We start from the raw sequence: 16,105 nt of genomic DNA on the forward strand, positions 1-16,105 counted from the left end.
CTACCCTATATCTAGTAAATGCTAGAGCATTCGCCAAAGTACAGGATAGTTCTAGAAAATAGGTGGCGCCACCCCAGTCACGTGACCTCGATGACGCAACAATATTATGTAAAAAACCACAGGGAAAATTTTATGCAATATACAGAAACAAACCTTATATAAATAACACTAACAAATTAAAATGGTAACATTCATTAAACTAATATTTTTTTTTAGTTTATTAACTGATTATAAGTATTATTTTATTACAAGTTAGAGCTTTTTTTTCTGCTCAGCAATAAATAAATAATCTGTTAATTGACGCGGATTGATATACATATTCATAAGTAACCACTATGAATTCTAAAACTTAAATATATTGTTAGATTGTTGAATGTTGATATAAAAACAAAAACATTCTTTACCGTTAAAAAAGAATGTGTGTATTTGAAAATGATCGCATCAATAATCGAAATGTCATACCTGCTTTAAAATATTCTTCCTTCTTGTAAAAGCTGTAACTTGTAGCAAAACATTTCATTAAAACTGTAGTCAGTTCTTAACAATAATCTCATATTGAGCTAGAGGGAAACCGTTATAAAACAAGACTTCATGTTTTAAAAATTCTTGATTTTAGCTAAAACCAAAATAACTCTCAGAGTTTTGTTTTGTATTTTACAATTTAACTTTATCTGACAACAACAACAAAAAAAAGGAGCAGAACAAGAGCAAGAGTGATTTCAAGCGGTTAAACTCAAGATGTAACAATAACAAATACAGCTGTAATATCATCAAGTACAGTTCTTTCTGCGTCTGTTTAATCATAGTGCCATGATTACTTAACATGACTTCATTAATAATACACAACCAGCAAAAAAAAAGAGTATTGAAAAAACATTATTCTCCATAATACGTATATATATATAACTAAACGATGAAATCAACCTGAAACATTAAATTCCCACAATATTTTTAAATTAACTATTTTAGGAAAGTATATTATTCAGTTGGGCATTCCAAAAAGTTCTCGTGACAAATGAACTGAATATCCACAAATTAAAACTTTAAATATAAAGCCCTTAGAATTATTTGTTAACAAATTATTAAAGTAATTATTACTAGTATTAACTTGCTAATAAAATGTTTTATTTGTATAAAACTTTTACAGTTTCAGCTTATGTTGTTTTGTCATGTAAGTAAAGTTCTCACGATTTTTTTAGTTAGTTCTACCATTGAGTACCAGAGGGCGACGTTGATCGTCAAAGGAGTAAAAAATTAAAAAGGTTTTCATAATTGTGTCGTTTAAACACGTATGTTGCTGGAGTTGGTTCCAACGTACAATATTTCAAAGTAATATTTTTTAAAGAGACATTTATACTATTATTTCGCACTATGGCTGTTGGTACTATAATGGTGTTTGCATCGAAGTTAATATTGGTATCTTTAGTTTTCAAGTCTTAACTCTTATTCTTAAGTCTGTTAAAACTTGAGCAGAAACAGTTACAACTTAAGTTACACTTACAATATATGAGGCTTAATCAGTATAACTATAAGTTAATTATTAACTAGAGACTATAGTATAGTAATTAAAATTAATATTGTACAGTTTTACTTTTTTAGTTTAACTTAAGTTAAAACTTAAATTGAAATCTAAACATTCTTTGTTAGCTAAGAGATGCCACTTTCATTTCAAATTAAAGTGAGAAGGTGCCATTTTAGTTTTCTACCCATCGTTCCACGCTATCCCCCTTTTTTATTGCAATATTTACCAATCCTAGTAGTATAATAATTAATACTATTTCTGTGGTTGACTTTGATAGTTCTCTATTGGAAAAGGCCTTAAAAGTTAACTGCTGGCATGTATGAGTTTTTCATATCTTAAAATGTTGTCCATAGTCTTACTTTTCATTTTTTCCAAACAGAATCTGTATTTATCGTGGAGTCCAAATCTATTACATTCTGTCTCCAATAAATCAACATTTTTCAACAAGGTGACCTTTACTGAGTAAAATACTCCATGTGAGGTTTGTCAAGCACCTTATAAGGGTGAATTGATTACCTTCAGCTAGTACTAAGCATTTCTGTGTATACAACCTAATATCCTATTTGCTTTATTAGCTGAAGTACTTTGTCTAGAAAACTTTTATAGAGACTTCATAAAAAACTGTTCTTAGATCTTTTTCCTCACCAACTTCACCTAGAGCTCCTTTTGTAAGGTTGTGAATAGTAAAGCTAATACATTTTAAGGTATAATTATAGACTTGTTGATTACAAGTCATGAGGTAATTATCTCTATACAAATTGCTAGTTAGGCCTCATTTGGGATACTGTATGATAATGATAAATCATAACTAAAAAAGTATATTGACATTGAAAAATGTTTAGAGTATGGCTACTCAAATGATTCTGGAGATGAAAGTATTATCTTATATGAGTAGTTTAAGATCCCTTAACTTTTTTTTTAAGAAAAGAAGGTTATAAAATAATGTTCAATTTTACAATACTATCTATGGGATCAATAGGATAGACTTATAATTTCTTTGTGCTAGATTCTGACTACAACATGAGATGACACAAACTTAAAATTTTCAAAATGCAGGCAAGGCTCTAGTTAAGAAAATTTTATTTTTATAAAAAGGTGATTGACTTACGAAATAAGTTGCCGGTGTAAATAATGGAGGCCAGCACTTTACAGATCTTTTAGATGGAAATTGATGATTATCTGGAAAATAAAGGGTGTGCTTAAATTTTTATTTAATGATGGGTGTGCAAGGAAAGCCTTTATGGGCCAAGTTGTCTTTTGACAGTCTTGTTGTCTGTGTATCAAAAGTAACATTTAAGTATCAGTAGTAGTTAGGCAACTAAATTGCCTAAGTCTCCTTGGCAAGCTTGGATTTTGTTATATAGGTTAAAATGTAAAATTCTATATTTTAGGGGTATTCATTCTGATTATTTGATATATTATTTAATGATCATTCAAATAGTTTGAACTAAGGCTTTGTACATTATATAAATTTATTGTTTTCAAAATAGGTAATTGATATAAATCACTTTGTGGCGGGGGGGGGGGGCAAATGCCTTACCTAAATGGAGTCCCTGCTGTATGTTGTCTTGCTTCATATTTCTATTAATCAGTATGCATGAACTTCATTTTATTAGGATGAAAGATAAGAATGGTGTCTACCTGGTATTAGATCAGCTCACTAAATCATAAAAGAACTTCAGTATCTTTAGTAACATTTGAAACACCCATTAATTTAATAATTTCAAATTTAACATGTTTACTGGTTTTTTGTTTAGCAGTACCATTAATAACACTTAAAAAAAGGAAAGGACCTAGTACAGAAGTATGAGGTACACAGCTTGTAACATCGATACATTATGACGCTATTCCATTTGTAACAATGTTTTTGCTTTTTATCACCTAATAAATTCTCACTCTATTTCACTAACTTGCATCCTTTCCCAACATATAAAATCTTCACAAGAAATCTATTTTTGACATCTTAAAAGCTTTTCGGAAGTTTAAGTACATCAAATCTACTGCATTAACTATGCTTAGTTTGTTATATTTTCAGAGAAAGCAATCTCTAGAGGCATGATTGTCCCTTTTTAAATCCATGCTGTCTACATGTAATAATAAGAAAGTTGTCTAACAGTAAGATATTTTTATTGCGATGCTATTTTCTTTTGATAACTTATTTATGACTAACCTGTTTCTAGGGGATGGGACAATAATAATTTTGATCAGAGTATTTAATTTATGAGTCCATAAGTTGTAGACTAGTAATTTCTCAACCACTGAAGTAAGACCAACTGACCATTAAGTGTTTGTTGATTGTTTATCTCCCATCTTAAAAATCAGTGTGGTATTGGCTAATCTCAAATCTTCTGGCACCTCCCCACTTTTAATGTAGTCATTACAAATTAAGATATTTTGGCCCATAAAACTGCCTTCAATTTTCAAATCTTGGACATTACGAGCTCTGGCTTAATACTAACTTCGTTCATGGATGTCAGATAATATTCCAAATGAGATCCACTTATGAAATATTCCTGATATCTTCCATAGTAAAGTCTTCTAAAAAACATCATTTAGATGTTCAATCATCTTTCCCGTCTTCCTTCTTTTAAAGGCCCAATTTCTATTCCAACATTATGTTCTCCAATAACATACTTGGTTTCAACTCTGTTTCTTTTTACAACATGAACATAAATGTACTTGCTTTGTTAAATATACTTGAATTATCATACCTATATTGAATATTCACTTTGGACAGCAGTTTATAGTGGGCAACAGTTATCTATTACATTGAGTTAAATTTAGATACAATGTTTCAATCTATGCAATTCTGTCAATAAAAGAAAACAATAAATTTGAAATATCAAAATAGAAAGAAAGTTAAGGCACATGTGAATGTGTATGCAAACAATAATGAAACTTAATGAGAAGGAAGTGAGGATATAGACATTAAAATAAGTAAAATGTTTCTTGTGTGCCTCTTTTAATTTCTTAATATCTTTATTAACCAGTTCTCTAGTTTACTTATGGGCCTTAAGATCTTTCATTCTAGCAGTTTTTAGGCTTAACCTTTAGACATAAAGTACCTTATATAACTAAGTAGCTGGAGAATCTGGTTCTTGGACAAGTGAAATAAAACTCATTTGTAACAAAGGATAGAAAATTGTGCTTCTAATTTTTCTTCACATAATAAAGATTAAAAGTGCAATAAAAATATGTAAAGGTACTAACACTAAAAAAAAAAGACGTACTGTTTTCAAGAATTCTATCAATATGAAATTAGATGTGTGTGTGGGGGGGGGAGGGGTGTTCAACCCAGGGCATGACCTTCGTTATGACATCAATTATCAGTGTGTCAAGTTTGGTACTTATTGATTGAGAAATGTTAATGTATAAGGAACAGATGGCTGAAAGGTACAAACAGACACAAACTTAGCTTTATGTATTAGATAAAAGATTAAGCAGCAGTTTGTGGGCTTTCTCTCAATTAGATGTTGCTTTATTTCTTAATAACATCCCATCCTCTGCACTTTAAATGATTTCAAACATATTTTTAAACTACAGTATTATAGAGCACGTGTCAAATGAAGAATACTTTAAATTGTGAATTTTAGAATTACTGTGTTATTTTATCATCTCCCCTAGTCTTCTTGTTGTGAATCCAATGTAAGTGCCCTTATGTGTTGGACAATAAAATTCATAACTTACAGAACTTGTATATTGAGCATAAATCCTCTCTTTAATGGGAACAGATTTTGAATTTTTACAGAAGACTAGAACAAACATTGTAACTTGATTTATGGGAAAACTTCTTACAGTTGTGTTTGATTTCTTGACCTTAATAGATTGAACACTGTTTAGTGAGTATGGTAGGCAATTGCAAAATATTATGTTTCATATTTTAATTGAATATCTTTTTTATGTTTATCCTTTTTTAAACAACATAGATAAATTCTGTCTTACTGGCTGCTTAATTATTTGTAATTGTAATCATGACACGTTTTAAATAAAAACATTATTTCTTTTATCATTATTTAATTATCAATTTATTTGATTTATAGAAGATAGTTGTGGTGTTACTACATATTTGAAAAACAAACATTGGCAATTGCTTGGTGGTGGTAGTCAATTGACATTAGCAATTCATCTGCCAATTGGGAAATGTCCATAAAACTTGTTTTTTTGTGTGTGTGTGTGACAAAAAATGTTTTTTACAAATATGCACATTGCTAACTTCAGAAGAGGCCAATAATATGAAATCAAGGATAATTAGAAAATTGGTTAACCCTTTCAAGACAGGTCATGGGTGAAAGGCCATGTCATCTTGTTCGTTGATTCGCATTCAAAATTTTATTGAACTATTATTTTGTCAATATGTTTGGTATCAAACTGTAGATTATAATTCAAATTTTAGTACTATACATAACTCAATTTCTTAATTTAAAAGTAAATACTGAAAAAACACAAACATTGATTTTCGTGTGTTACATGGTATGTTGAGTGCAGCGCAGATTCAATAGCAGATAATTTACTTGTACCATAGTCTGTAACATCAAATTCACATTTGAACATTTATGGCACATTGTTAAATTAGATATAGTTGTCTAAAATACAAAACAGTTAACATAACCTAAAGACAAAAAAAGGACCATTTGGTCCTTCAAGGCTGTCCTGGCACCTTCCACCTGTGGAATAGTAAAAACTTAAACTCTTATACTTTTTTGGATATCATCAATTTTCCTTTTAAGCTCCTGTAAATAGATGATCACTACTGCTGACAGCAACTCATTTTGTAAATTATCACGATGTTAGAAAAATAAGGGTCTTAACTGGAGCCTAGCCTGTTTTTTTAAATCTTGTCCTGTTACTTTCTGAACAAAGCACAAAGAAAAAAAAAAGGGCCTTCATCTTATTAATTCCCTAATTAATCTTGTAAACTTCAATAACATCACTACCTCTCATCCTATGTATTTTGAGAGAAAATATGATAGATCTTAACCTGTCCCTATAAGATAACTTCCATCATCCGACTTGCCCTCCTCTGAACCCTGTTCAACAAATCATTATCCTTTCGTAGATAATGAAACTGAAACTATACATACTATTCCAAGTGAAGCCTAGCTAGTGAGTTGTATAGAGGTAATTGCCTGTTTTGACTCGTAACAAATATGTACCCAAAGATTATATTGGCTTTACTTTTAGTAACAAAGTTATTACTAAGAAAGCTGCAACAGTGGTAGACATTTCAAGTGTATAAAGTATTTTTTGTTGATTTTATATTTTCCCTCTTATAAAATTATACTCAATTGCAAAGTAAAACATTTATTCATTCTCAGTGCTTTGCATATTTCATTGTAAAATAATGAAATAACAATTATTTTGCAGTTTATCACTGATTGGCCATACTGTTTTGAATACCATTTTGGCTCACCAAGTATCACGAGCCAAGTTACTGTTTCATTGAAGACAGACTATTAATGGATCGTAAGGCAGAATTCCATTGTTTTATTTTAATAAAGAGACTAAATATTTTTTATTTGATTTAGAATACTTAACCAAATATGTATGGTCATCTCTTGTTATTATTTACATTTTTAAGTTTTTTCTCAATATTTTTTTTAAACTCCTTTGTACTTAAAGTACTGTGTCGGTAATGGTGAAAAGGACAATTTATTATACTCTGTAATAATATTGGAAAATAAAACTAGACAGTTAGTATTTACTGAATGAAAAGGAGTAAATTGTATAAAATGGATTCCTACTTATGCTAGTGCCACAAAAAAAAAGTTTTTAGTAGGTAAAACACCTAGCTTTTAAAAGTCACTGAAAGCTTGTATTAAGGGACAAGAACTTGGAGTATAATATTCATATAATTTCACACTTAATTGTCATATATTGTTTAAATTCTTTTTGTACATTCAAAAAGATTATTACTATCAATAATAAAGTTAATTAAAAGTTGAATTCTTGCTGTGGTTTTGCAAGGTGCATAGGGCTGGTGCTTTTGAACTTCGGTTTGAAGTGGCACAAATGGATGAGAATAGTAACCCCATAAAAAGATAGTAAATTTTAATATTGATGGATGTAAATGTTGAGGCATTAATGCATATAAAAGTCATTTTAGGGAGGGAGCACTTTGTTTTTACAAGATTAGTGTAAAACAAGTGTATTATATGTATCTGACTTCAGATGAAAAGTTTATTAGCAATAAACTAGATATTTGCAGGCAATGTTTTATAATCAAATAAAAGCATTATCACATTAAAATTGATTTAAAATTCAGCTTTTTTTTTTGTAGTTAAATATTAATCCTTAGCTAAAGATATATTGCTAAAAGATGTGTAAAAAAAACATACCCAAAAATATGTTTGTATTTAGGTTTTAGAGGTTTATACTTATCTCTAGTAAAATATTTAAAGCAAAAAAACTTCAGAATATCATATTGTGCTTGTATAGTACTTTTGTTGTATGTATTCTTATTACTGTAGATCAGTATTAACATAGTAAATTATTATGAACTTGAATGGCATGCTAAAGCTTGATAATTACTTTAGCTTATGTTCCTGACTTTAGGGCTATAACAGAGGGTAGATTTTTACCTTCAAAGCTTCAGATCACATTATCATTTGAAAATTCAAACCTTCAATAGTACTAATTTGCATATTATACTAATGATGTCACCATAACTACTAGTTTATATTTATTTGAAACCTTTTTATTTTACAAGTAATCCATATATAAAAATTAAATAAAACACTTACATGTAGCTGAAAAATGTTATATAGAAATAATCATGTTTTTTTATTTTAAATAAGCATAAATAATGTACATCATTTATATAAATGCATTTCATGCTACATGTGATAATCGTACAGCTACATACAGTAAGTTTGCATTGCAAGAGCACTATTGCAGCCAATTTAAAGAATTATAGTTGTCTTAAGCAAATTAAATATTTAACAGTCACAATTCCTAAAAGGTTAGCAGTCATTCTATTTTAACATAAAATTGTTGATTAATCAAACATATGTAAAACAGCAAAACAATAGAGCAACACTAACAGTTTGATTAGAAAATAAACATGGACTTTCAACTGTAGTATGTTACAAGATAAGATTTATAATCAGTCCCCCCCTTTTTTTTTAAACACTTTTGATTAATTAAACATATGTCTTGGATGGTAGTTGGGAGACTGTAGAGTTACTCCTATGTTCTTTTTATTTCATCATGCAAATTATGAGTATCAGCGTATATATATATTTTTCATATTTATTGTACAGTAACACTTCTTACATCTTTTACATTAGGCTTTCAGTACATATTATTGAAGCAATGCAACTACTAAATGTACTTCTCTGTGCTTCACCATAATGATCTACTTCAATGAATGGAAAGAGCTGCTGTGTATTATGATTGGTGGTGTGTGTGTGTGTGTGTTTTTTAAATAATGGGTACTAAACAAATTGAAAGATCAAATTTTCCATGCAAATGACATTTAATATGTGATTACTAATCAAACATTGTTCAGTTTAGTTGACCAGTGCCGTGACTAACAAATATAATAAACTAATTGAAATTGGTGGCTCAGGTTATTTTCAGTTATTCCAAGTATCCAAGTCTGATGTGAGTAATTGATTAACAAACTCGAGAATTAATCAATTATCCAATTCCACTAACTGCCCAGCTCTGATGATTAGTGCAACTAGAAATGATGAATACATCATATTGTTAATCTTTCTGTATAAATTTGTGTTAGTTGTAAAGTCAGTAATAAGTATTTTCATTCAAGTAGCTTACTCATATAAATTTATGAGAAATTTCTTAATTTATTTTTTTCCTTCATTTTCCAGATATGGCATCGCCATCCCCATCTCAGCCATTTGTCAGTTACAGCCAACCTGGTGGAGGAACTCTAGGTGTGTTCAGATTAAAACTTCTTATAAAATGTACACATGTTAGAGCATTGTTTTTCAACCACTCGTCCATCAAAACCACCTTGCCAGTCTGTGGGATTTCATGAAAATAAATAAACAAAAACTGACAGAATATTCATATGTAAATTATAATGATTTTTTTCACTGTACTTGCATTTTAATAGTCTGCACCAGTTTAGGGAGGCAGCAAGCCAGTCCCTGGTTTTAAAAAAAGGTTGAGAAATGCTGTGTTAGAGTATATTAAGGACCAACCCAGTTTTTAATGTACTCTAACACAGCATCAACATCCAAGAATAACTATTTAGATCTTAGTTTTGTAACTCAAACTTGACTAATTTTCAACTTGTGTTTTTGTTTTACACAAAAAAATATCAGTAAAAAAAAATACTTTAGTATTACTGTTTGCACTATACTGTGTTTTATTGTTTTCATAGTGTTTACATTACTAAGGGGTTTATCTTTTTTATCTACTCAAAACTAATACTGTAAAAGCATTTTTAGCATAATGAAATATTTATGTGAGTTTGATGTGTAGAGTAATATGACTTGGACTTGACTTTCATCCAGATAACATTCTGTTGTAGAGTTAGTAACCATGTACACGATAGCCAGATACTTCATATCTTGGCATTGAAGTCACTTTTCACTCTCCTTGGAAACCTACTGCATCATTACCTTAAGTGTCAGGAGTAGATTGTTTGGAGGTAGATGTTCATAGCAACCCAAATGTTGTTCATTAGGAGAGTGGTATCATTATTGATTTAAAAAGTGGCTAGACTTCAGCCTAACAACCCAAATGTTGTTCATTAGGAGAGTGGTATCATTGTTGATTTAAAAAGTGGCTAGACTTCAGCCTAACAACCCAAATGTTGTTCATTAGGAGAGTGATATCATTATTGATTTAAAAAGTGGCTAGACTTCAGCTTAACTCCATGCAGAACAGTGACCTTTAAGCTAGGAGTTTGGGGTATACATAATGGTTTTGGTTTAATTAACTTTTCTGAAAAGGAAAAGAATAAACATAAGCTACATTATTTGGCTGTACCAATACTGAATTTGTCTAATAAATCAAACATTAACTATTTTTATTAACTGAATAATTTTTGGATGCAATTATTGAAGTTTCATTCTTGTTTTATCCATAATACATCCACTACTTGGCTAAGTTAGATGTGACAAAGATTCTCATATAATTATATTCTGCTAGCCATTAATCATTTGAAATAAAAAATCATGAAAGTACTTAAAGAATTGATATGAAGTTCCTTACAAAAACAAATAATTTTGTAGTTATTTATATATTTGTTTATTTTGAAACCTGTCTGAAATGTTGTGAACAAAAACAACAGCAAAAAAATGTTTCTGTACTAATCTGAAAATTACTTTTGTTTTTATAGTATTTGCTTGCTCTAAAATTGCAACTTTAGAATTAGAAATGATTAAGTCTTTAAAAATTATCTTCATTTCTGACAAATTCACATAAGTGAGAAAATATGATTAATATTTTTTGCACATAACATCATCATATTGCAAAATTAACAAATAACTAATATTTTAATTTCTATGACGAGGAACCCACTTTGAGACTAATAATGTACCTCATGATGACAAAACCTTGTTGAAACGTTGTACATTTGCTGTTATGTTAAACTTATATTAAAGTTTTTCTTCATTACCCATTCAAGCCATCTCCAACCATTATAACTAATATTTTATTTACAAACATTGTATAAATTTGATATTTTTCTTTAAAAGCATATTTTGTATCTGAAATGATGCATATAAATGAAATAGTGCAAGTTTTTTGTTCAGAGATAATTCAAAAGAAGCCATAAATAAATAAGGCCATAGAAATTTAAGGGAAATGCATGAATAAATTTAATTATCCTAAACTGTTCAGGCAATTCCAGCTATTGGAATTAATTTGTGCATGTTTCTATATTTAAAAATTTTTAAAATGCATAAAAAGTTAAGCAGCAGGTTTGTAGAATTTTGGATTTTATTTAGATATGAAACTTGTTTATTGTGTAACTAAACATATTGTTTGATTTTAAAGCTTGAAATACTTTAATTGGAATTTAAATCATACACGTTTAATCCTTTTAAACTGAGAATAGACGTTATTGGTAATCATTAAGTTGTTTTCTAGTAAATCTTAATAATTGCACAGTGAATGAAGTACATGTATGGCCACATGTTATTATAGCTCATTTTGCCATAATATGTAATTTTTATTTTAATAATGTAAAGCCTTAATTATTTTTGTAGTAAATCTTAATAATTGCACAGTGATGAAGTACATGTATGGCCACATGTAATATAGCTGATTTTGCCGTAATATGTAATTTTATTTTAATAATGTAAAGCCTAAATTATTTTTGTAGTAAATCTTAATAATTGCACAGCGATGAAGTACATGTATGGCCACATGTAATATAGCTGATTTTGCCATAATATGTAATTTTATTTTAATAATGTAAAGCCTAAATTATTTTTGTTTGAAAAGATAAAGGCTCAAGCTTTACAAAAAAAAAGTTGGTTATATAGATGTTACGTTCACTGTGTGTTGTAGCCTGTTTGGAGACCTGATGAAGATCTTTGCTTGAAGATTAAAACTATCTCTAAATGTATTTCTATAGGTGAGTGAAATATGTTAAAAACTCGTAGATGAATTTTGCAAATATTATTTGTCTTAAAGTACATATTACCATTTATAGGGATGGGTGCCTTAGGCCTACAACAACCTTCACGCAGCTTAACTGGTCAACAATTTTCTGGAAGACTTGGAAACAGTGGTAGCCATCTTCCAGGTCATGTAACTCCCACAAGCTCAGGTATTCTGACTTTTCCAACAAGTCTCCAGAACAATCTTCCTTCTCAACTACCTTCACCAAATAGGTAAACAAGATCTCATGTTACATTACTGTGAGAAGTAAATGTACTTGGTGTATTTGTGTAGTTTTTACATACAGAGATTATATAATGTGAATAAAATAATTACCTAAACATACTTTATCTGTAGGTTTAAAACAGACTCTAAGAACCCACAAAGTCTCGGGAAGATTGAATAAATATTACCATCCTATAGTTAGTCATATAAAATTGCTTTTGTTATCAGTACAACATAATCTGAAGATGTAAAAGTACTTTCTCTTGCAACCCATTGTTTAATTATTAGAGAACTTCGTATTGCATAGAAATAGTATACCTTTGTTAAGCGTTTTTTTATGATTATATGTGATATTTAATGTTACAAATGCCCGTAGGAGACTGGTTTATTGCAAGTCAGTTAAGTTTAAAAACCCTTTCCAATAATTCAGTGTCCTTCCTAAAGAAAAGAGCCCAAGACTGAATGCAGTACTCTAAATGTGGTCTAATCAATGACCTATACAATGAAATTATAACCTTTTTAGATTCCTATTCAATATTCCTGTATATACAACCTGAAATCCTATTTGCCCAATGGCTAGCAACACTACATTGCTTGGATGGCTTAAGAGACTCATCAACCAGAACACAAAGATCTTTTACTTTCATAACACATTCCCTTCAAAGTTATACTCATAATTCAAATGGTGAGGCTTGCAGGCTACATCAACCAACACACCAAGATCTTTCCATCCACAGGGATTCTTATTTAAATTATATGTGAATATTATGATAACCCAATGCATAACTTTACATTTATATAAATATTTTAGCTGTAGTGTGTACAAGGCAATATGCAAGTAAGTAAAGAACAGCAACATATATCTAGCTGTTATCAATATACCTTGTAATTTTGTAGTATGTGTCTGTATTAAATTTTAAAGGACAGTAACATGAGTTGCTGATAATACACATCTTTAATAACTACATAATGAATAAAGAAATGTACATGTTTGAAAATACTTCTCTTGTGAATTTGTAGTATGTACATAAAATAAAGTACTTAGTAAACAAAGGATAGTAATATGAATCTCTCATTTCTTTTTTTTTTTTTACTGTAGCTTTCAAGTAAAGGACAAATATGCATTTGTTAGCACTACACATTTAGCTTAAAGTATATTAAGGACAGTATAACATATATATTAAGATTAGACTTTTTTTTAATTATACAAGTCAAAGGTACAAACATTGATGTTAAGGGGAAACACTTTAATATCACAATATAACTAAAGAAAAAAGCATGAATGCTTCATTTTAATACACTATTTATAATGAGTAGTAATATACGTGTAGAGGACAGAAATATATGTTTTTTTGTGTTTCTACAGTACACTTATTTCCTAACTGTAGTACGTAAATGGATAAAATGGATTTATGCATATTATTTAACAAAACTGTTTCATGTAGCATACAGGTAAATGTAATACAATGTTTCCTTATCTCTGTAGTATGCAGTTAAGAAACAAATATACATCAGTTGAATATTACATCATTTTTTAACTGTAGCTCTTAAGTGAAGAACATTAATGTATATGTACATTAACCCTTTTGTATTAAACTATATAGTATGGAAACTTAAGTAACATGTACATGTATTGATAGCACATTTTTATGTTTATATGCATACGAAGAAGAGTAAACAGTCCAATAGAATAACTTGGGATTGGTTTTTCTACTGTTTAATATAAGTGCTGACACTTGACACTTAAGCAACTTTTACAAATTCAGATACCAACAAAGCTCACATTAAAGTCGGTAGTGATTTTAATATACTCTTTGACTGATGTGTGTGTGTTATAATACTTCAGGAGTGTTTTTCTATATCTGGTAACTGAATTTATATTCTAAGCTCTTGAATACCAAAATGTGCATCTTCTAAAAATTAGTTTTACCTTGATTATGAGCACAGGTATAAGGTTGCACTATGATATTACTTTCATCACAGTATAATGTTATTTCTGGTACTAGTAGGAGTATGCTTCCATTGAGTACCAGGGGACTCCAGAGTCAGAGACCATTGAATTCTCAAGAAATTAAAAGAATGGTAGAGATGACGGGGACACTAGGAGGGTAAGCAATTTATCCATAAGATGCAGAATCGTACAGCATTCAGTTGGTCTGTACTTTTTAAGTATTTTTAAATGTTCCTTTGATGAGACCATTAAAGTAATTTACAACAAAAAATTTATTTATTAATAATCCCACTTTAATAAAAAAAAATATATAAACTGCAAAATTTCATCAGGTCCTCAAAACATTGTTTTGCAAGCCTTTTTTATAATTTTTTAATAAAGTTAAATTTCTTGTACAAGGTGTCTATTTCTTTAAAAAAATACTACTCCATTATGTAGCTTGCATTATTGACTCAGGTACACCGATGTGACATAGTATCAGAAAAAACTTCTGATTTTGTTGATCTTTGTATTGGAAATGTTGTCTGAAATAACTCAAGGCTCTCTTCTTGAAAGCAAAAATTGCTGTTAGCTCGAGTGATTTTGGATAGCTTAGAATAATTTGAATAATAAGTTTTATGAACAAAATACAACATCATACATGACAATTTGAACTGGAATAGTACTTATTAATTTACTGAAATGTTAAAATTGATTATATATTTTTTTCATTCCTTAGATTCTAGCATATTTAAACTAGATTTGTTATACTACAGAACTGACTCTTGTTACAGCTTGGAATATTGGAATAACTTCAAAATAGTGAACATCAACTGAATAGAAAAATACAATTATAGAGACTCGTAATGCACAGAATAATCAATTACAAAGTATCACCAGCTGCTTATTTTAGTTAGATTTTTTATTTTTGTTTATGTTTGAAAAGATAGTTTTTTAAACTTTTAAATTTAATTTATATATTTAACTAAAGAAGAACTTTGTGCAATTGCCAACATGACATGGAACATATTAAAAGAAACAAAATATCAGTATCTTTAGTTAATTTCAGCAACACATCTCATTGTAAGTGGTGTTCCTTGTCTCACGATCTATTCTGAGTAAACGTAAATTTGCATTGTGTGAAATATTAGTCAGTAAAAATTACAGTTTTCCAATATGATAATTTCAGAAATTCAAGTTCGATGGGTTTAATATTTGGTGTTTCTCGTAACTCAAGGAGTTTTCCATCCACAAGTTTAATGAATAGCACACTGACTTCAGCATTTTCTTCTAATCCTGGTAGGTATTAAAAGATGTGATTTGAAGAAATAAAGAAAAATAACTATACAGCATTAACTTTCTCTACTAGAAGTGATACTTGTGAAACTTTCTCAATTCAGGCTACTTTGTGTTTTTGTAAGTGTTTAAAAATGGTTTACACATGAAATTTTCATTTACTTAGAAACTTTTCATCACTTTCAAATTCTGAATCAGTGTATTAAAATTTCTTCCAGGAGGACATTAAACATTGAATGGCCAGGGAATATCTCTTGCGCTCTTGCTGATGATTTAAAATGTGTTTTAATGAAGCCTTATTTTTCCAACTCTTTCTCCTACTCAGTAAATCAGCTTAACTGATAAGGGCATGTCACTGTAAGGCATACAAAGCTTGTTTACTAAACTTATGAAAAATTCTAGAAATATTTTATAAAACATACCATCACTAGTAACAAAAGGATGAAAATTTGTGCTAATGTGATTTGTGTCTCATCATATAGTTATTGAAGTACCTCAGTTTTATTTGGCTTGTAATCTTAATTAAGATTATAATTTTTCTTAAAATATTACTT

General features: G+C 29.3%; 2 protein-coding genes across 4 annotated transcripts in view; both read left to right on the forward strand.

Moving 5' to 3' along the window:
• Positions 1 to 1,248: 1,248 nt before the first annotated feature.
• On the forward strand, positions 1,249 to 16,062 carry LOC106467574. 3 transcript variants are annotated; one of them, XM_022395778.1, is made up of 6 exons: positions 1,249 to 1,329; positions 6,887 to 6,985; positions 9,352 to 9,417; positions 12,153 to 12,333; positions 14,335 to 14,433; positions 15,445 to 16,062. In XM_022395778.1, exons 2-6 carry the CDS (start codon positions 6,979 to 6,981, stop codon positions 15,563 to 15,565), a joined length of 474 nt encoding a protein of 157 aa, XP_022251486.1. In that variant the 5' UTR covers positions 1,249 to 1,329; positions 6,887 to 6,978; the 3' UTR covers positions 15,566 to 16,062. The 3 variants fall into 3 exon arrangements, with proteins under 3 accessions (XP_022251486.1, XP_022251484.1, XP_022251485.1); XM_022395776.1 differs by having other exon boundaries at positions 14,332 to 14,433; positions 15,445 to 16,059; XM_022395777.1 differs by lacking the exon at positions 1,249 to 1,329 and adding an exon at positions 1,899 to 2,003 and having other exon boundaries at positions 14,332 to 14,433; positions 15,445 to 16,059.
• The window catches only part of LOC111087804 (CCR4-NOT transcription complex subunit 2-like), a 4,551-nt gene continuing 4,346 nt past the window's right edge, over positions 15,901 to 16,105 (forward strand). The window contains exon 1 of the mRNA XM_022395782.1: positions 15,901 to 15,908. Coding sequence (XP_022251490.1) covers positions 15,901 to 15,908 — 8 coding nt within the window. The remainder of the gene's footprint in view (positions 15,909 to 16,105) is intronic.

Source organism: Limulus polyphemus, unplaced genomic scaffold (genome assembly GCF_000517525.1).
Source record: "Limulus polyphemus unplaced genomic scaffold, Limulus_polyphemus-2.1.2 Scaffold2668, whole genome shotgun sequence".
NCBI classification, from domain to species: domain Eukaryota; kingdom Metazoa; phylum Arthropoda; class Merostomata; order Xiphosura; family Limulidae; genus Limulus; species Limulus polyphemus.